This window comes from Triturus cristatus, chromosome 9, assembly GCF_964204655.1.
Source record: "Triturus cristatus chromosome 9, aTriCri1.1, whole genome shotgun sequence".
NCBI lineage: Eukaryota > Metazoa > Chordata > Amphibia > Caudata > Salamandridae > Triturus > Triturus cristatus.
In genome coordinates, this window is record NC_140592.1 from 108,805,399 (window position 1) to 108,827,906 (window position 22,508).

Consider the following 22,508-nt stretch of genomic DNA (forward strand, 5'->3'; position numbering starts at 1 on the left):
TTTGTGATGAAAATTCCTGTTTTCTTTAGAGTCAGGTAAGGAGCATTAGCGGACTTATATGAAATGATAGGATGTTGCTGCAGTTTCCCGATAATGCAGTGAGGTGCATTGATGAAGCCGTCCGCTTTGCATGCCTGCAGACCTTCTGAGCAGAACGGACACACAGTATGTATTTAAGTGCATATGGACCCTGGGGCAATTTCATGGTGGGTGGGCTTCGAGAGGCAGGGTTAATAATTGATCAATTCAATTTAGCCAACAGAGTTTTTGCTAATGGGCTTCAGGGTGCAGAGGCCCATTAGCGTGGAGAATTACCATCTTGAGGATGCTATGGGCTGGCGGAAGGAAGCAGTGGTGTTCAGTCAGGAGGCAATGTGGTCATACTTCTTCAGCTCTTGGTGAAGTGTGGTGTGAAGAATGCCTCTGATTAGGGAGCGGGCAAAGTAGAGTCTGTGAAGCCATGGAGCAGGGCAATGCCGCCATCCCAATGCAAGGGGCCTGAAGCACAATTTAGGAAAGAGCCAAAGATTCACCATTTTATAGAGCACTACATTACTACGAAGTAACAGTCTACTTCTGCTCTCAGAAACCAGGAACCACTCCTACCTTTCCTTAACTTCATCTTTGTGTTGCACCTCGTATCGCACTCTGTTGCCTTTTCCCTAGGCTCCGCTATACAAATACTACATACTTTGTGTGCTCACCGTAGTACTCAGAACAGTGTGAACGAGGTGCTACGTTTGTGTATCTGAAGGGGAGACTACCTGGTTTGAAGTTAAATTCACTGTGTTTTATTTTTTGGGAGGGGGGGGGGAGATGTCTTAATTGAAACTCGCTGTGCTTTTAAATGTGGGTCCAGCCAGAGGATGAGTGATAGAAGAGAGAGTGCTTTTAGGTGGAAACGTCATTAACATTACATGTGCTGGTATGGTTGGAAGGATAGTATTTGGAAGGAGACTTGGAAGGTGGGTGTTGGAATTTGAGTGTTGAAACCTTGGATGGTCCGGAAGGGGGTATCTAAAATCATAGATCCTTTCGGAATCATCCGGGTGAGCAGAAATGTGGCAGTGGTTCACCCAGGAGATGTCTGGAGCGTGTCCCGGTTGGTGAGATCCTGGCGGCATGGAAGAATGGCCACAGGAGTACGTTGGCGAGCGAACCCATCTGCCCAAAGAGGATCATCGCAGTAGTTAAAGAGTGAAGAGGAGCCCAGGATGGTGGAAGGACTGTACGCTCCAGTGGCTTCCATCATCAGCTTACAGCTCCTAAGACTACATATAGTAGTTTAGTCTGTTTTGTATTTTCTAGTTTCTTTTATGATGATTCTTCTTTTCTTGCTTATAGGGTTTTTTAAAGGGGAGGTTTTTTCTTAGTGTTTCCTTTTTATTATTTATAAACGGGAGGGATATATTGGGATGGCTTGTGGAGTGCTGCATCAGTGTCGTATGTGAACTTGCGCATGTGTATGGAAACATCCTGTGCCTTGGGTGTGACATAGAGACGGTTCTGAGGGGATGGTGTAGAGATGGTGACGGGTTCCTAGTGGCGCTTCCTGCAGAACTTGAATTACGAGGTTACCGCCAATGACCTGTGAAAAACTGGATTTTGTGGGAGGTTGCCCATGTAAGACATACAGTAGGCCACATGTTCCATTCAGTTTGTTCTAGCTGGAATCTCTTTTCAGTAAGTGTGCAAGTCCTCTCCTTCATTCTAATGGTCGTAGCTGTGCTTACTGAAAATAGTGGTCTTTTACAGCCCCATCCGTCTGTTCTACGCAAAGCGACAGAATATTGTCTCTTCCAGTTTGTCAGTGTTTTAATGTATTTTTGGCTGCAGTAAAAGTGAACCTTGGAGACATGTATGCCGAGCGTTGGGGGAGAAAATCCTTTCTTTTGCTGTTAGTTTCACACCAGATGGCATTGCTCATTTGATCAGACTGCTATTTTTAGGTGTTTGTTGCTCTTGTTTTTATCAGTACATTAGAGCTTTGTATCCTCATTGATGGGGAATTCGAGCAAGGCATATATTTCTTGGTAAGCTACCAGTCTTCACCCTTCTTTCTGTCCAGTTGTCTTGTCTGTGCTGTTCATAGTTTCTCTGACCACTGGGGTGGCTTCCCTTCCTGCCGTATACAGGTAGCTCTCTATTCAACACCCGCAGCGACGACCCTGAAAAATCACAAGGCTACTGCCCAATAATGGATTATTCCTATTAATAAAAAAATGAAGGATTGAGGTTGGAGTGGTGCCTACGCAAGTCATGGTGATGAGGGAATAATGTAGATATTATGCTTCAGCTCGTGACCTAGCATTTCTGCATTTGTGGTTGCAATCTCTGGTTGATAGTATGGCTTAGTAATTTTAAAGCATCTTCCGCTACGCCTAGCAACAAATATGTAAATCAGAAAGTCTTCCAAGTGAAAGAAGTCATGCAATGCTTCTAACTTTAGGGGCACAGCAGTGGCTAGATTAGTTGTTTTAGAGACTTTGGGTAGATTTACAAGTGTTTATGGGTACGGGAAGCAGTACGCAAAAGAACGTTGCAGGACTCCTCTTGTATCTACTCTTATATGTCTGAGTGAGTCTGCCATGAGACGCTCACCTCCCTCTTAGTAAAAGTGCAAACAGGGCACAGGTCTGTCTATTTTACTAACTGTAGATGAAATGTCCCAGAATAATTCCATTTTAAAAATGTTTTGGAGAGCATGTAATAGTGGGTAAAGGAGGACTACAGGAGTATTGCTTTACATACTACCGAACACAGTTGTGAACAGCCCCCATTATGTTTTCAACAAAACATTGTTGAATGGTGTAATATATATATTCCCTTTATCAAAGGCTTGAGATATTGTTTGTGCAGAAAGAATAAATAGGAAGAGAATGTACCAGTGGGGGAGGGGTGGGTAATTGGCTTGGTTTTAAGACCCTCCATTTATGCGATCCAAATCTTCTCACTTTCCTTGTGTTAGTTGCTTGGCTGCCCTAGCTTAGTTCCTGGGTTGCCCTATCTTGTTCTTCATGGTCATGTTCTATTCTTGTAAGGCCCTAGGCCCAGGATTTGTCTTCTTCTCCCAGGCTATGCGTCAAGAACTGATCAGGCGTCTCACACCAGATTTAGAGGGCAACACTGACATGGTGAGGCAGTTAACAAAAGTGTACGCAGTTCAGTGACTTGGTATGGTTCACCTCACATCAGTATGAAATCCAATATTGTGGAGGGGAGGAAAGGAACACTGCTCATATTTCCACAGAGAACCAGGATGTTTTTCACAGATCAGTGCATTTGTCTGGCAAGGATTTACACTGTGCATGTGCAGAATTGAAGCCACAATGGAGCTTGACAACTAGCCCATCAAATGCGTTCAAATGCCTAGTGGGGCCCACATTAATTAGGTAAATTGTGCACACTGGTGAGAGCCAAATGCACAATACAGTTCAGCCCAAATGTGTGCTTGTTATTAATCTAGCAGTGAGACAATATACAGTGGGATAAGGGTGTTTTGTGGCGCCGACCATGGCTGGATCGTATGCTGTGTATGAGGCATCCTCTGCAACAACAACCGAGGTGCATTGAAGTGTTCACACCTCCTTAATCCCAACATGCCCACTCAGACCCGCTCTACCACCTGTCTTTAATAGGGTCGTGACTAAAAAACTCATAGTAACTACAGAGCAGCCTTTTTCTCTTATGCATTTTGTGCTACTTCCATTAAGCATAGCTTAATGCAGCTCATTAAAATGGGTAAAGAGAGAGAATTCAAGTTTCAATACTTAGGAAACAGACCCCACATCCACAATTTAACCTTAATTCTGCTGTCCGCTTCATGCTTCTTTGACGACACACATTCAGATGGCCAGTCCCATCTTCCAATGCTACACCCACTGGATCCACAGCCAGGGGGCTGCCAACTTCTCGGCAGCAGATCAGCGGTGGCTCCTCCACGAAGGCGGAGGAGCATTGCCCCACTGCTCTGTGAGGAGGTCATAAAAGAAAAATTAAATGATGATAATGCACTATTATTATCATTATATTTTTCCATGGCTCAGCTGGTTAGAGGCAGGGCTGGGCTGTTACAGAGGAGCAGGGGGAGGCGTGGGGATCACTCTTTTTTTTTAAGTGCGCATGACTGTTTGGCCGGCCGTCTTGGGACGGCCAAACAGTCATGCGCACTTTGCATGTTCTCCACCAGGCAGCATTGTACAGCCTGGCTGGAGAACATGCACAGCCTCCCAGTCCCTCTCTGAGCGCATAACAACGCGCGCAGACCAGTCGCAATGCTGCTGTAATGCAGCGTCATGATTGGCATGGGAAGCCTGTGTGATTCCTGCCCCTGGATCCCTGTAGTCGACTGAAGAGCCGAAGAGGACCGAGAGGTAGCGGCTGGCCTTCAGGTAAGTGATTTTTGTAAAAAACAATTATTCTCCCCCCCACCACCCTGCGACCCGCCCCCCCCACCACTGTTATGTAGCAGCCGCCACTACAGTTTCCCATGCCTTCTCCAGAGCTTGCTGTCTACAAGTAGTTGTCTGTATCTCCAAAATCATATGTGCCAGTCTCCTAAGTTTATATCTGTATACATACACACTCACATATTCCCTTACCCCCAAATGAACGGAGCTTTCTGCAGTAGGACGAAGGGGTCTTCCCAAGCTGAACTAGGAGATAGCCATCTTTGTTGGCCAGCAGAAAATGCCCCGCAAAGGTTGCCATTTAAATATAATTTTCCCTTATTGATTGTAAACTGATTTTGTTTGTTGTAAGTAGGATTGGGATTTCTACCCATTTTAAACCAACTCTCTTTTCATGGCGTTGGGCCAACAACGGGTTTTATTGACCACTGTAATAGTCATGAAGAGGAAACTGGGAGACCTTCCCAAACTTAGTATTTTAAAGTGTGCACAAAAAAGGAATTGGCATTTAACACTTGCTAGACAATCCCTGATTTACAACTCCGGGTCCAATTAGACATTGAAGTTATTTACAAAGGGAGAGTCAAGGCTTCTTTAAAAATGCCTTGCTTGCTTTTCCTGTGCAGCCTCAACATAAGCCTTCCCTTCAGAAGGGAGGGGTGACCCTGCTAAGACATATTGTACAGATTAGGATGTGCACATAAACGTTGCTCCAACCAGAACTTGGAAACAAAAACACCCGTTGATAAAGAAAACTTGAAAGATGTTAAAACAAATAGGACCAAATGATGGCTTGATTAACAAGGAATAACAAACCGTGATAAGTTAGCTTTTGTGAGCCTAAAATGTTGACTCCGAATAACTCCTGGTTTGATAAGTCCAAAGAGAACAGTGTCCAGCTGGCTGCTCTGCACCTTGCTATCTGGCTGCAGAGGTGACCTACAACCCCACGCCTGATTTTAAACCTGCTGGATGTGCTCTGGTAAGGGAAACCTGTGTGATAATCAGAGCAGGCGTGCCAGCATTATTAAACCCCTCCTGCTCATTTTCCGAAGGGTTTTTGCTGCTCGGGACAGATTTAAAGTATATGTGGAAGAAGCTTCTACTGTATTCCAAAGTAATATGATATATATTTTTTTTAAATGTGTTTTATTGGCATTAGGAAAGTAGTAAGTAACCTACAGTGCCAAAGTTTTAGGTTATACAGAAGACCCCAATGAACATGGGGCAGAAGCAAATAGAGCATGAAAAGAAAATCCTCATACTAGACAGGAGTGTCCAAGCGTTCATTCACATGAACCAAGTAATTGAGCAAAAAACATAAAGCCCACCTGGTGCCACATAGATATTTCCACGATCATCTACCAGAATATTCACCCCTCTGCCTCCAAACTACTGTCCGTATCCGAGTCCCCATCGTCAGTGAAGCATTCTAGTAATTGGGCCCAGAGCAATATCTCCTCCGCCACCTTATCAGTGCGGGTCAATCACATGTGGTGTTTCTCCACCAATCCCCATTCCAGGAAGTCCCTCAGCCACTTAGTCACCCGCGGCACCCTAGGGCCCAGTCAGCCAATGGCCATGCAACGTTTCGCTAAGGGACGCGCCAACTGCGCAAGCTTATATGGAAGTTTCTGCCCCCTAGGTCTGCCCACCACACCCAGTAAGCATGCAAGTGGCGTAAGAGGAGTCATCACATCGGTGGGTGGCACCCTTTATTTGGGTGCCACTCGCCCCCAAAAAGTATGGCTCTCGTTGCACTCCCAAGGCGGGTGGTAATACAATATATTTAATAGATTTTCACTTGACACAAATAATTGCAATCGCTCTTTCTTCACAGACCTTATGTCTGCGGTAGGTAGGTTCCTTCATAGCTTAAATGGGAAGAGAACATTAAGAGAATATCTGAAAAAAACCACAGCCGTTAGAAGTTCTTCCCAATTACGGCATAGTTAACTTGGGTCTAGATTTCACTAAACCGAATCATAACATGGTGCCAATAAGTAAATGGACCTTTACTTGGCAGGCCTAAAGCTCCTTTTAATAAGGGGAAATCAGACACAGCAGCTGAGTGGAGGTTAGTTCATACCGATGCTAATCACTTCTGTAGAAATAATTCTAACTCCACATCCGACATCCTAGTGGGTTGAGTTTCCCTACGTCATACATTTGCATAGATTTGATTCATAGAGTGGTTTTAGTCTTCTCCTCGGTGGCTTGGTTTGCCCTACTACTCTGTTCTTCTTATGGATGTCCAAGAGCCTCAGACGACAGAGAGGGTAAAGTTGTCTCCCTGTTATTAGAGACCTCCATCCTGGATATTCTCTATTAATCTGTAACTACCCCACCAATTTTTTCATAGACTTGGTGTAGTTGAGAATTGATCCTTTGCCCTTTACAAATGGATGCTTGGCTGACTGTTCATGGCATGTTGGAACAGTGAAGCTTCATGAATTCTTAAATGAGGGGATTTATTTTTTGACTCTCCATTGCCTGCATGAAAGCAGTTAAACCATCATGGTATCAGTCGAATGTACAATATGATTAATTTGGCGCAGTGGATGTATTTTTGGAAACCTAAACCACTAAAGAGATCTTGTTACCTCCATTAGTAATGTTTTCTTTATTTTAATTCTGTATTGAAAATGAAAGCCCATAAGAGAGGACATGTTGCCTACTTTAGGCAAATTATCTTTATTTAAATGCATTATCAAATGTAAAAAATGTATTGTAAAATCAGTTCTAGGCTTTCGAAAGTTGTGCTGGAATATCCAACTGGAAACCTGAGAGAATCCTACACTGATGCCTGGATTAGAGACAGTGACAGGCTTGGATAATTGTAGGCAGCGTTGGGATTCTATTTCAAAACAATCTGCAGTTAGATGCTGGGGGGATTCTTCAGAGGGCCGCTCGAGGCCCGAGAACACTGCTGGGACCCTGCTGGCAAGCCGGATGGGGTGGGGCTCGGTCCCCCAGCGGCCAATGCTTCCTGTGGTGCGGGAGGTAACGCCAGTCCTCCCGGTGCCGTTAAGGCTCCATCGCTCCCCCCACAGCGCGGGATTCTTCGGAGGGCCGTTCGAGGCCCGAGAACACTGCTGGGACCCTGCTGGCAAGTTGGCTAGGGTGGGACTCGGTTCTCCAGCGGCCGTTGCTGCCTGTGGTGTGGGAGGTGACTTCAGTCCTCCCGGCACCGTCAAGGCTCCATTGCTCCCTCGCAGTGTGGTATCCGTGAGGGAGCGCCCGGGCGAAGCCCAGGCCAAGGGCGGGCCCATCTGCACCAGTCATGGGCCGACGGAGGCTGGGCTGGGCCCCCTTTCTTTCACTTGGACTAGCAGCAACAACAAAAGGTGAGAGCATCCATCAGCAAATCCAGCGACCAAGGGGAAACGAGCAGGACCCTCATCCATGCACGCCCCTGTTACTATTGACAGTATGCTGGAAAGAGTATTATAACTAATGAAATGGAGTTAACAAAGCGTAGACCGTCACTTGGCTGTGAGGCGATACAGACAGAGCCTGGTTGTGGAGTTTCACCTGCACCTGTCCTTGCACCTGCTGGCTGTGACTTCTTGCACACTGTGATTGACGCTAATCCTGAGCCCTCTATCATGGCACTTTTAACTCTGGGTGTGATCCACTCATGACCCAATCAATTGTAACTCCCTGCCCCCTCCCCCCCCCCCCCCCCCTCGTTGCCATGGTAGCAAAGCACACAAGGCCATCGGGGACATCTATTTGCACTTAAAAGAACCTTCCCCCATGCACCGGCGCACCACGGAGTGACTCAACCTCCTGGATACACCCTACACTCAGTCCACACTCTTCGGCTAAGACCCTGAATGGCAAGGCTAATCGTTGCTCTTATACCCAGGCTGACGTTCTACCTGAATCACCTTAAATAGGGCAGTCTCTCAATGTATTATGCTCGCGGATTGGCAATTTGATAGACGTCAAACTTGATCCCTTAATGAACGCCTGGATCATTTGGAGACTTGGATGGACAGGCTTTGCAACCAGGAAGTGGCTACCAATATCAATATCACGGCTGGCGTGGCCAACCATTTGGCAAGTGCCCCAACCTTAAACCGTTCCGTCTATGGGAATCCGTGTTTGCCATATGGTTCCTCAACTACATCTGCTTGTAAGAAATGCGCACAACTGACTTATCGACAGCCCTCTAATGTAAGAAATGTAACTGTATAGCAAAACCCCATGATTAATGATTGCTCTCCTATTTTAGTTGGGGTTGGTCCTCCTGTTCCCCCTAACAGTGCCACCCCTCACTCTGAGAGGGACTAGCTTTAGACCTAACATGGATGTACTCGGTTTGCCGCCTGCTCCTATGTTCTGATGTTGGCAGGAGTGCCTCCCCTTAAGGTAGAGTGGAGCGAAACCCGAGTACAACTACGAAATAAATGTGTTGACTGGTTGTCTAAGAACAAGCAGTTTAACGTCCTGAACATGAATGAGATAATCATGGTACGGAGAGTGGGATGGGTCGGCAATTCTGTTAAAACATTGAAGGGGACTGTGTTGTAATAACTTTTCGTAGATCCTCTGTGGTAAGGGCGCTTTTAAAACAAGAGATCCTAGCCATTAGACACACTAACATGTGGCCTTTACCCCTAGGCTACATTTATAAACCACCTCCTAAAAGGCTCCTTGCAAGGACCACCTCCCTTAGTCGAACAGAATAAATTTGCAGTGTTAACCAATCTTGATGCTTAGGACTGACTAACTCCATCTCTAGCTGGTAGGGCTGATCCCCCCCCCCCCACCTACATGTACACTACATGCACCCAAGATGCATGTTCAAATTGACACAGTGGGGTCTCCGGTTTGTGATAACCGGGTCCTGAAAGTACCCCGCTGAAACGTGACCGGCTTACATTCAAAGATAGTTTTAGCCGACTGACTTAAGTTGATCAGCAATATGATATCTTGATGTTTCAGGAAACCTGAGACACTAAAGATATATACCTCGAAGGATTTGAGTGTTGCAACACTCTGGCATCATCACCCAAATCCTGTCAGCCCTCTGGTGGTCTAGCCATATGGGTGAACATCGCAACTGGGGGCTGTGTTAATGCTTTATCAACTAATAATGATACATTTCAGGCCATAAGATATAAAAGGGGTATGACCTTATACCTGATCACTTTTTTTTATCGATCCAGACTGTGGAATGGGTAAGGCATTTGTACATTTTTAGCATATTTAAACATAAATGTGAAAGCCAGGATCAGAATCTACTCCCATGGGGAAATCTCTAATGATATTGGTGTTTTTAGAGGGTAAGGCAGGGGTGTGTTTTAGCTCCATTACTTTTTTATTCTGTATATTGATAACTTGCAATTGTTTTTTAGCGACCCTTACTAAAGACGTCCCAAGAGTTAATGGCTGTATACACCCATCCCTATTATATGCGTACGACGCGGTCTTAATGGGCCACACTCACAAAGCCCTGCATCTTTTAGTACGCGGCTTTGTGAATTTTATGGCCTCCTTAGATTTATACACCAATTTTAAAAAAAATCCTTTATAATGGCCTGCTGCGAACCAAAGAAGCATTCGATAAATGTAATTTCTTTTGGTAACCAGAGTTTACAATGCACAAGCACTTTTCCTTACTTAGGACTGGTTTTTGCTACAAATGGTTTGTGGACAGACCACACCGTATATTACAGGAATACGTTTTCTAAGTCAATTAACACAGTACGTAGTCTTCCCCCAAACTAGGAGGTGGTGGGGGGGCATTCTACCTGTTTAAAAAAATGTTTTTAACTCTGTGCACACCTACAACAACCTATGGCGCCGAGGTATGGGGCACGGCATTTCCAACTGTAATAATAATCAGTATGAAGAGATCAGGTCCTGCCATAAGCCCCTGGGTGTCCCAATCTTTTTGTCACAGTTTGTGTGCCACAGTGAACTAAAGTTACATTATATTGAAGACTATATTGGAGCATGCCCTGCTCTATTTAGGTTAGCAATATGGAAAAATGATGCGGTGTCCCTCACCAGAGACATTATAGCAGATTGTCTTAAGTGTGAGAATGGTATGGACATCTCATGTTTAGCCTTACTAGTCTACGTAAGATTAACTATGAACATGTCTTTAATCGCCCTAAAGAGCTATGTATGTACTGTAAATAATAATAAAAAAGAGCTCCTGGTGGCCCTATACAGGTGTTATAGCGAGGATAGACTTGCTACGGAGTTCAGTAAATCAAGAGTAGCCATGTTTCTGAATATGGAGAATGATCAACACCTGGCTAGCTATCTGATCAAACCCATGGGTCACTGGGAGCGCTGTCTTCTCTTTCCTCTAAGAGCAGGCACTGTGAAGTATTTATTATGTTTTCCCCAGGGCTTTCAAATCAACCTTGATCTTGTTCCCTGCCCATGTACTTTGTACTTTTTATTCTTTTGCCAGTATTACTACATACTAAACTGGTTTTACTTCCTTTTTTTAAGAAGTGCTCATACATTAATTACAGAGATGCATATAGGACTCTTCTTAATTTAGGAGATGATGAGTTAATATTTCGTTTAGGTGCCTTTCTGAAAACTGTTGTTCGAGCGTGCAACTCGATGAATACTGTATAACTGTATTTTAATTGTTTTTCACTGTATTGAATTTCTATGTGCTTTCCTTTTATGAATATTATGAATTTGTGTGTTTTTAATTGTATGAGCCTGCTCTTTTATGAATGTTTTTATCCGAATAAAGTAATTAAAGTAAAAAGTTAGATGCTGTTTTGTCCTTCTAACTGAGCTCTTTTTTCACTCTCCAATAAACAGTCTCAATGTTAAGCTGCAGAAGCTGTAACAAAACTGATGAGAGAGAGCTATGATGTCCAAGGCATCTTTTGACGCCCCTTTGTGACCAGTAAGAACTCAGCTGTCTAGGTGGCTACCTTTTCTCATCAGTGCCCTTAAGGAGACTACCATACCTTGGAGATCCGCCTGTAGCATCTGTGCGCCTCTCGGAGAGAGCATGCTCTATAAAGTGGCTATTTCACACGTATGGAACGGAAGGACTATGCTGTCCAAGGCATTCTTTATACGGCTTTGTGACTATTAATTTAACTTAAGACAACAATCCTGTGATGGTTTCTGTTTCTGGACCCTTTGACAAGATTGTTCATAGGAGGCAAGATGGCCTCCTGTGAGTAGAGTTATATCCAAGCACAGATTGCTCTGAGTTGCCAGGCACCCAATCTCCTACATGTGGCCGATGGCTATGGCTGCTGACCTGGTAAGGCAGCGTCAGTTTATAATGAGCAGAGGCCTGATGTATATTTTTCTCCTTGTTATCCGTATGCTACTGAGGTTGCCGTGGAAAAATCCTTAGGCAAGATGAGCCAACCCACTGTAGGGTGGAGTTGGCCTGGAGGAGGTGGGGGTGGAGTTGGCCTGGAGGAGGGAGTTGGCCTGGAGGAGGTTGAGGAGGGAATTGGCCTGGAGGAGGTGGGTGTGGAGTTGGTGTGAAGGAGGTGGGGGTGGAGTTGGCCTGGAGGAGGTGGGGGTGGAGTTGGCCTGGAGTAGGTGGGGGTGGAGTTGGCCTGGAGGAGGTGGGGGTGGAGTTGGCCTGGAGGAGGTGGGGTTGGAGTTGGAGTTGGCCTGGAGGAGGTGGGGTTGGAGTTGGAGTTGGCCTGGAGGAGGTGGGGGTGGAGTTGGCCTGAAAGAGGTGGGGGTGGAGTTGGTCTGGAGGATGTGGGGGTGGAGTTGGCCTGGAAGAGGTGGGGGTGGAGTTGGCCTGGAGGAGGTGGGGTTGGAGTTGGCCTGGAGGAGGTGGGGGTGGAGTTGGCTAGGAGGAGGTGGAGAGTGGAGAGTGGAGTTGGACTGGAGGAGGTGGGGGTGGAGTTGGCCAGGAGGAGGTGGAGAGTGGAGTTGGACTGGAGGAGGTGGAGAGTGGAGTTGGACTGGAGGAGGAGGTGGAGTGGGAGTGGCCTGGTGGACCATGGAGTGGCTGGAACACAGTACATAATGGAGTGGTTCCAGGGGAAGCTGATAAGGAACTAGTGCTGTGACCTTGGTGTCACTTGGACACTGCAGAGAATGGAATAGGCTTGCCCGGCTGTTCAGTGTGCTGAGTGGTTATTGTAGTGCAACATCCGAGAGGAAAGGAGGGGAGGTCCAGGCGTCTGGGAGTTCAGAATAAGTGGCATACTAAACAGTGAGTCATCCACCAAGCAAAATGTTAGTGGAGTGGTGTAGAATGATCACTGTTATTTTCTCCCAAAATAGTGCTGAAAAGAGTGAGACATTTTTCAGTCACTTATGCCAAGCAGTGTTAAAAGGGCTAACTCCGTTAATGCTGTGACTATTCTTGTGAAATACAAAGAAATGTAAATACAATTGGGGACTTGCTCTTCTCCTATTATAGCTCAGGGAGGGAGACGAATATTACATTGAATACATGGGGAAAGGAACAAGGTATATAATTTGGGAAGGAGCATTGGGCATATCCGTGATGCCAATAGAGTGTATGGAGCTATCGCGAAGCCAGACAGAAGGACAAACAAAGTTGAGGGCAAGAATGTCAGGAGTGAAAAAGGAGGAGGGTCACTTTAATGGAGAGAGAGGGGGAATACAAGGTCCTCTCATTCCAATATTTTCTAAATTGAAGGCTGTGACTACACGTCTCACCCATGGGCAAAGCAGCCTTCATTTGTGTTATAGGGCAGACCTTCGGAGAAGGCAGGGAAGCTGGACTTGGGAAGATGGGTGCAGGGAGGGGGAAGGGGATGTGATGTGTTGTGGGTAAGACATATAAAGGTTCATCTTCCAGCAACAAACACTGTTGTGACTTTTTGGTCTCTGGAAGTTGACATCCACCACTTTGCAACTAAGATCTAAAAGTGGAGTCACAAGCCCTGGAAAATCCATTGTCAGTGTTTCAGATAGATGTTCACATTTTTTTGCCTACAGCAGATGTATTCCAAACTTAAGCCCACCATACATCTGTAGAAAGACACCCTGGGGTCTTTCATTGTGAGCTGGCATAATTGTGGCTACCCACAGAAGACTAGTGATGAATTTACAAGGCGTAGAAGAAAGTGTATAAATAGCCCCACTGTCAACACTGTGAAAACATCACCCCTAAGTGCTGCCTTACACCATGAAGTGTGTGCTAGAGGGCCTTTCGAAATCTGCAGCAACTTTAACCCCTGTCCAGACTCGCATAAACGTGCCCATTTTCACACTACCACAAAATAGTTTTTACCAGCATACAATTCAGATAAATAAGTTCACTTCTTGCTTGTGATTAAGTTATCTTTCTCCTAATTCCTCAATAATGTTTCCTGGTGCTGTTCATCTTTCTGGTCTCAATGATACCTTGTGTTTTTCTAGGCGGAGCAATTTGGAGACTCTTTCGTCTTCGATGGGTTACTGAGCGAGGAGGTAAAGAGCAGTATTCAGCAAGCGGTGAGTAGTGTCTCCCAGGAGGTGTTGGTTGGTGTCCTAGGCAAATTAATAATGAGAACTCTAGTGCAGGTGACGAGCAAGGTCCATTACGGGACATTAGTTGTGTCCCATTGAAATAGGGTGTAATGTCCCACATCTGGCTGAGAGTGGTGCCCCCCTGCTGAGGATTATGGCGCACTGCTGGATTGAATGGGTTTTTGATCATACTTCAGGTGTAACATTGACATTCATGGTGGATGAGATGGAAGTACAATGAAGTACGATAATTGATTATGCGCCGAGTCCTTTTAATTTATTGGGATTTCCAATGTTAAAAGCAGTGTTCGTGAGGCGGAGTTTGTGTTCAAATTCTAAGGAAAGAGATTAAGTAAGGCATATTGTTCAATGTGCCTATGATATATATATATGTGTGTGTGTGTGTGTGTGTGTGTATATATATTATCTACTGGCGGTCGCCAGTAGATAGTTATAGTTAGGACCGCGTTTCCATAGGAAATCTGAAAATTCTATTTTGAATAACTTTGGCGCCGGTTGACGAATCCTCGCAAAATTTTCAAAACTAATGGGGCGCTCCGCTCAGCTCCTACCCTGAAAGTCTCGGGGTGATTTGTCAAGCGGGGGCCGAGAAAAAAGGGGGGTCCCAAAACGCGTTTTCCCCATGCATTTTCCCATAGGACCTTTAGTCGAAGGTACAGCCCGAACAGCTGAACAGAATTACTTGAAAATTGGCAGAGAGGTAGTCCTCAGGTCAGGGATGTGCCTTTTGCATATATGGTGTCAATCTGTTCAGTAGTTCCTGAGAAAATTGCAGTTAAAGCACATACATCTCTATAGCCGCGCACGGTGCGCGCACCCTAACGTGCGCGAGCGTAATTCTGATTGGTGGTTACATGTCAGTCAACGTTCGAATCGGTCGAAATCAGGAAGTGTCGGCCGCCATTTTGTTTGTTGTGGATGCGAGAGTGAAAAATAGAGGTGGCGAACGTGAAAAGGGAGCAGGGTAGAGAGTTCCTGACCCCCTAGCCTTTGTCAGGGTGCGCGACCGCCACTCTATCACAAGGATGATGTCATGAGTGATGCCACTGACCATGTCATGAGTGATGTAATATGTGACGTCATGAGCAGTGGATTGCGGGCGCGCGAGTTATAGTTATCTGAACTAACTAGAACGGTGGAATTTCATTGGTTTTTTACGAGTGAAATGTCCACCTAACTATAACATGTGTGAAACCTATGGTTTTTTAAGTGAATTTGCAAGTTTTTTTTTTTTTTAACTATTTTTATTAACATTTGCATTTCCAACCATTTCTACAATACCATATCGTTCTTCACAACGTACATTACATCTTTCTCGTTTCAGCCTTTGTCGTGCATTAAGGACCCCTTTCGGTTTCCCCATTACCTTTGCACCCGTCTCTTTAACCACATCAAAACACCTCTCTTCAGAGCTCTTTATACACACCCCAGCTAGTCAGAATTGTCTGACAGGGATTCTTCCTGCGGGGGATCACAGATGTTGCCCCGATATACATTCCACTTCCCCCATACCTTATTCCATTTTTTGGGGCATCCTCTGTGTCTGTAGACCGATTTTTCGGTGACCATTAGTTCGTCCATACCATTACACCACTTTCGGAGAGTCGGGACTTGCCTGGCTCCCCACTGCTGCGCAATATCTCTTTTTGCTAAGGCCATCCCTAGTGCTACCCATGTTTGCACTGCCTGATTAAGGTCTGCTGCTTCCCAGACATTCAATATGCATCCCCTTGGTTCAGGAACCAGTGTTATACCAGTTACCTGCGCGATTGTGTGCATTATTGCTTTTCAATAGTTCTGGATTTCTACACATTGCCACATTATGTGCCAGAATGTGCCCGGTTCCCCGCACTGTCTAATGCAAAGCGGTGTATCGCTCTGTGCAATTTATGCAGTAGTGTCCTGGTGTAGTAGGTACGGTGCAGTATCTTCAGTTGTATTAATTTAAATCTAGGTGAAATCGCCACTTCTCTTGGGGATGCCAACGCTTCCTGCCAATCCGCCTCATCCAGCTCACCCACGTCAGCGAGGTTTTTTAAATGCTAATTCCTAACTATAACGTGTGTGAAACCTATGGTTTTTTTTTTTTTTTTTTTTTTTTTTGAAACCGTTTATTGCAGTTCGTAAAAGTTACAGGTATGGGCCTACAACCATCCGGCCGGCTGCTAGAATGACAAAAACATATTGCACACATACAGTAAAAGTCTCTAGGCAGTGTAGAGCAGTGAAACAGGAGTAATCAATGGTGCAGGCCACACAGCTCCAAGCCCACAGTACGGTTCCCTTTTCTTGAAACAAAACAACACCAAAAAACCACACCCGCAAGGCAACCCGCGATCAAAAATAACAGCACGTGCTCCATAAGTGGGGGATCCAAACCAGCAGCAGAACTCTGGAGAGGGGAATGGGAATAGATCAGGGACTGGGGGACCGCGCGCCCGCGGCTGAGGGAGGGGGGCCGTCTAGGGAGACGGAGCAGGCGAGGCAGCCGGTAGCAGTGGTGGCTCACAAATACCCCCGCGGTAGGCGTTCCAGGGGCCCCAGATTTTCACCCACGCCCCAGGCTTACCTCTCGCCACATACACCACCTTTTCACGAAACATACACCAATCCATATGCTCTTTCCAGGCCGACACCGCAGGGGGCCTCTGGGATCCCCACAATTGAGCAATGTCGCGCTTGGCTATCATGTATCCCAGAGTCACCCACCGCGTCTGCGGGACCGAATAGTCATTCGGTTCCCATACATTCAGCAAGCATCTCCTCGCTTCAGGCAGCAGCGCAACACGCGTCACCACACGCAGGACCTCATGCACACCACGCCAGAATCGCTCCACCTTCGGGCACTCCCACAGTATATGCATGAAAGTCGCCAACGCACCACAGCCACGCTTACACATTCCGTCACCAGCAAAACCCATACGCAGAAGCCTTGGCCCCGTCACGTAAACCCGGTGAAGGATCTTGAGCTGGACGAAACGAAGGCGAGCCGGGATGGCCACCTCTTTCGGAGAGGCCACCGCGGAAATCCAATCCTCATCGTCCAGCTCCAGCCCGTCGGCAACCCAAGCCTCGCGGAGACTAGTCAGCAGGCACGATCTATCGTTGATCAGTTTTTTGTATATGAGGGAGATCGTGCTGTCCGGGACATGGCCATCTAGGACTCTGTCCTCCAGGGGGGAAGACTCCGGAATGGATGCGACATCCGGGAAGACGGAGCCCAGCGCATGGCGGACCTGTAGGTACCGAAAGTACTCACTGCCCTGCAGCTGGAACTCCGCCTGCAGCGTCTCAAAAGTTTTGAATCCCCCCCTCGTCCAGAGATCTCCCACCGTGCTGATTCCGATCGTGTCCCACTTCTCGAAGCCCTTCGACGTCCACAGGGAGCCCAACCTCTCAGACGCATACAGCGGTGACGCCCGGGTCAAACGGTCCTTCCACCCCATAGCTGCATTAGCCGCGTGCCAGACACGCACCATGACACGCGTCGGTCCCGTCAAACGGGAGTCGGGCGCGCCAGCGTAGAGCGCTCGATTGTAATCGCCACCGGGCAGGAGCATCTTATCCATCTCGAATGCCGGGTTCAAGGCGGGCCCGTAAAGGCCATGATTAATTGCAGCTAGTTGGGAGGCCCAGTAATACCATTTAATGTCAGGGAGGGCGACCCCCCCATCGTACCACGGGAGCGTCAATTTAGCCAGAGCAATGCGCGGCCTCCCGTCCCAGAACAGGCGCCGCTGGAGGCCCTCTACCTCACGGAAATAGCGTGCCGGGACCAAGTCCATAGTATTCTGGAGGGCGTAGAGGAAGCGCGGCAGGGACATCATTTTAAACAAGGCCGCTCGGCCGAGCGGCGAGAGCGGCAGACGCCGCCAGCGCACCACGTCCTCCCTCAAACGCCGGAGGGGGGGTAACAAATTCCGCTCGTAGCGGGCCTCCGGGTCAAGAGTGATATAGATACCCAGGTACCGAAAACCTTGGGAGGCAATCTGGATCGGACAGTCCCGTGGTAGGGCCGGAGCCTCCCCGGAAAGCACATATACACAGGATTTCGCCCAGTTGATGACCAGGCCTGAGTTGCGACCGAATGACCGCAAAACATCAACCAGGACGATCAGTGATTTACGCGGGGAGGCGAGATACAGAAGGATATCGTCAGCATAGAGGGACACACGGTCCTCATGCTCGGGGGTCCAGCGGAGACCACGGATAGAAGGGTGCCACCGCAGCCACTCCGCCAGGGGCTCCAGGGCCAGGGCAAACAGGAGAGGCGACAGGGGGCAGCCCTGTCGCGTACCCCTCCCCAGCGCGAATGGGGCCGAGACTCGCCCATTCACTACCACCTGCGCCAATGGGCCCGAATATAGCAATTTGACCCAGCTAATGAAACCCGGGCCAAACCCGAATTTTGCCAGCATCGCCCAGATGTATGGCCATTCAAGCGTATCAAACGCCATGGTGGCGTCCAAGGACGCCAAGATGGCCGGCTCCCGCACAAATGGGACACGCGCGAGCACCCCGTGCAAGCGCCGCAGATTGAGCGCCGTGTTGCGGTGCGGTATAAAGCCAGATTGGTCTTGGTGGACCAAATCGCCCACCACGCCAACCAACCTGTTGGCCAACACCTTGGCGAGGATTTTGGGCTCCGCGTTCAAAAGCGAAATCGGCCTATAGGATGTGACCCGTTCACGGGGCCTCCCCTCCTTGTGGATCACCACAATTGTGGCTAGACGCTGGTCCGGCGGGAGGGAACCCCGCGAGTGGGCCGCCAGGAACATCGCGCGCAGGTGGGGTGCCAACACATCCGGGCGTAGCTTGTAGAGCTCGATGGGAATACCATTGGGGCCCATGGCCTTGCCGGATGCAACCGAGCGAATAGCCAAGGCAATTTCGTCCGAGGTGGGAGGGGCGTCCAGCGAATCCCTGTCCTCCACCGTTAGGGAGGGCAGTGCGATGTCCCGAAGCAGGGCATGGGAGTCTGCCTCCGAGCAGGGAGAAACCGGGGAGTAGACTTCGCGGAAATAATCCGCGAAGCAGGAGACAATGGCTTCCGGCTCAGTGACACACGCACCATCAACACTCTCAATCAAAGGCACCACACGGCTCGCTCTCTCCCTCTTATCCAACCACGCAATAAATTTGCCAGCCTTATCACCCACATCATACAATCGCCCCTGCTGCTCTCTACTGAGGCCCCTGGCCGCCTCCGTGACGAGGGCCCGATAGGCCGCCTGCTTTAGGTGTAGAACATGCAACTTGTCGTCTGTTACCCCGCTTCCCAGGTCACCCTCCAGTTCTGCAATCTCGGCCTCTACCCGGGTCACCTCCTCCCGCTCGCGCCGCCGGGCATGGGAGATAAAGGAGAGGGCCTCCCCTCTAAGGACTACCTTGAAAGCCTCCCACAGGGAGATGGCCGAAGAGACCGACCCCACATTCTCATCGAAATATCGCTGTAGGGATTTGATCAAATCAGCACGAATGGTGGGGTCGCGCAAATACCATGCATTGATTGGGGCCACCCTGCCATCCCCCCTCGGGAAGACATCGAGATGCAACAACAATGGGGAGTGGTCTGAGATACCCCGCGCCAGATGGCGCACCTCCCCCACCCTCCCTGCGTGGGCCGCCGGGACAAGGATGTAATCAAGCCGCGAGAGGCTACCATGGGCACCCGAGTGGAAGGTGTACTGTCGCAATGCAGGATGCTTTAATCGCCAGCAATCCACCAGGCCCAGCGTGTCCAGAAGGCCGGGCAGCCACGCCTGTGCCCGGGGGAGGTCCCTAGGGGGATGGCGATCCATAGACCCAGAGGCTACCGCATTAAAATCCCCTCCAACCACCAGCAGGCCACTCGGAAGGTCCAGAAGGAGGCGCCCCAGGTCCGCAAATGTGGTGGCTTGTAACCCAGGCGGGACGTACACTGATATAAAGATAAACACTCTACCCTCCATTCTTCCCACCAGAACCGTGTAACGTCCCCTCTCATCATGGCGCACCTCATCAATCTCCAACGGGAGCGAGTTCTTGATCATAATACCCACCCCCCGCGAGCCCGAGGTGAAGCCAGAATGGGCCGCCAAACGATATCCCCGCCGGTTCATTGCATGAAAGGAGTTACCTATAAGGTGCGTCTCCTGCAGGAAGACAACATCCGGTGAAATACGTTTTAAATACTGCAGGACCACACCACGCTTAATCCTATCCCCCAGGCCGTTAACATTCCATGACAACACAGCCAAATCCCTACCCCCCATCATACGTCGAAACAATCGGTCGTCCCCCATCGAGCATCCTAAAAACAACAACATAGTAGCGGGTTTGCCCTGCGGTGCTAACAAACAACACACCCCCCCCACCCCCCGGTCCCAACAAAACTCCCCCCTCCCTGCACCCCTGCATGAGCCCAGACAGCCCCCCCAAAGTGCAGTGTGCCTGTCGCCCCATAGCTAAAATACTAACTAGTCCCCCAGAGGAGGAGGGAAGCCCCCAACAGACCCCGCACGACCTCCATAGGAGGGGAAAATACGCAATCAATAAATGGTGAAGGAACAACGTCCAGAGCACGGCCTATGCAGTCACCCCTCAATTCTGCTCCGGCGGGCCCTCCTCGCCAGCCGCGCCCCCCCCGCCCCCCCGGCCCCGATCTCCAGGCAGAGTGTCCAGCCAGTCCCCAGCCGCCTCGGGCCGGTCGAAGAAGTGCGTGCGACCATCCACCTCTACCCTCAGCTTAGCTGGAAAGAGCATTGAGTACTTGAGGTTCAGGTCCCTTAGGCGACGTTTAACACCAAGAAAGCTCTGCCGCTGCTTCTGGACCGCCGGGGTAAAGTCTGGGTAGAAATGTACCTCCATGTTGTCAAGCTTGACCGGTCCCTGTTGTCTGGAGGATAGCATCTCTGTCCCGGAAATTAAAAATCCGGGCAATGAGAGGCCGCGGCGGGGCACCAGTCTTAGGTCTGCCCCCGGGGACCCGGTGAGCACGCTCCACCGCAAAAAGCTTACTCAGCCCCCGGGGCTGGAGATGGGTCAGGATCAACTCTTCCACGAAAAGATCCGCCGCCTCCACCTCTCGTCCCTCCGGCACCCCCACAATACGGACATTATTCCTCCGGGCCCGACCCTCGGAGTCCTCCAGTCGCCGGTCCATCAGGGCGCTCGCCTGGCCAAGCCGGCGCACCTCCTTCTGGAGGGCCACCACGTCTGTCGTGAGGCTCGTTGTGGTGTGGGCCAGGGAGTTTGTTTTGGACAAGTCTGCCCTCACAAGGCTCACATCCACCAGGACCGAGTCTATTTTTTGCGCTAAGGTGTCGAAACGCTGGTCCACCGAGGCCTTCATCTCTGCGATGGCGCCCATGACGTCCCGGAGGGTCAGATCCACCGGATGAGCGGATGCCTCCGTCGGGCCCACCGGGGATGCACGCGATGTCTCCGGAGAACCCTTCTGGAGCGTGTAGCGGTCCATACTGTTGGCCTGGTGTGCCGTGCCACGGCGGGTCGTCTTCACCTTCGCCCGGTCGCCATCTTGTTTGGTGGACATGCTGGCTCTTCCACCGTCGTGCCAAGCACCCCAAACGGGCCGCTATACCAAGTCACGGGTGCCAGGGGGGGGGCAGGGGCGACCACCGAACCGCGGGTCAACCCACCGCCGGCGGGTCAGCCGGGCTCCTGGACAAGGCCACACCACCACACCCCGCTCCGCAGTCCGACCCCGCTTGAGAGCTAGGAGGGCGCAAAAGCGAAAGTGAAAGTGCGGGGTACGCCAGTCGCCCAGCCCCGTTCGCCGCTGTTATTCACTTTGTCCCCGGATCGCCCCACTACTCCAATCCGGGGGGCCGGCGAGGAGAAGGCCACAACCTTCGATCGATGCTCCCACCGGCGTCCGGGGTCCGATTCGAGCCCAAAAAACGGGTGGCGCCTCAGCTCCGGTTCCCCAACACAGTCCCCTCAACAAGGACAGGATATCGCCAGGATTAATTCAGGAGGTCGCGGAGGTCCTCGGGAGCCTCGCACCTACGCGGCCATCTTGGTTGCGCGCTAGGCTCCTCCTATGGTTTTTTAAGTGAATATATATATATATATATATATATATATATATATATATATATATATATATATATATATATATATATATATATATATATATATAATGCTAGTACTGGTTACTTGTTGGTGTTTCTCATGCCACTCTTTTGAATGCCATTATATTAGATGTATTTTTTTTTCCGGATTACCATAATTTTTGGTCATAACCTGTTAATGTATCTTAATATCGGACTCTATTTTTTTTAAAAAACATATGTAATTCATTGCTTTTAATGTTTTAAACATTTTTGATTTTTTTTTTGTTTGTTACCTTTTTTTTTTTTATTACAAAATAGGTGCTTCTCAGAAAGTCTATTATTCAAACTGAAAAGAGAAAAAAAGACCTACCATCGATATTGCACTTCTGCCACCCAATCGCCCACTGTCATTCAAACAGGACTCGCCCACTGGAACTCTATCTGTGCTTTAATGTAGATATTTCAACTAAAAAGACCAGTTCCTATAGTGAAGAGATTGAACATCATGCAGTCACCTAAATACATTTAACTAAGCTGATATACAATATTTGTTCCTACGTGTACCTCTTAG

At 48.7% G+C, this 22,508-nt stretch overlaps 1 protein-coding gene across 1 annotated transcript in view; it reads left to right on the forward strand.

The window, feature by feature from the left end:
• SUMF1 (sulfatase modifying factor 1) overlaps positions 1 to 22,508 on the forward strand; it is a 287,292-nt gene that overhangs the window by 46,272 nt on the left and 218,512 nt on the right. Inside the window, exon 3 of the mRNA XM_085624512.1 lies at positions 13,770 to 13,844. Within this exon, the coding sequence (XP_085480638.1) occupies positions 13,770 to 13,844 (75 nt within the window). The remainder of the gene's footprint in view (positions 1 to 13,769; positions 13,845 to 22,508) is intronic.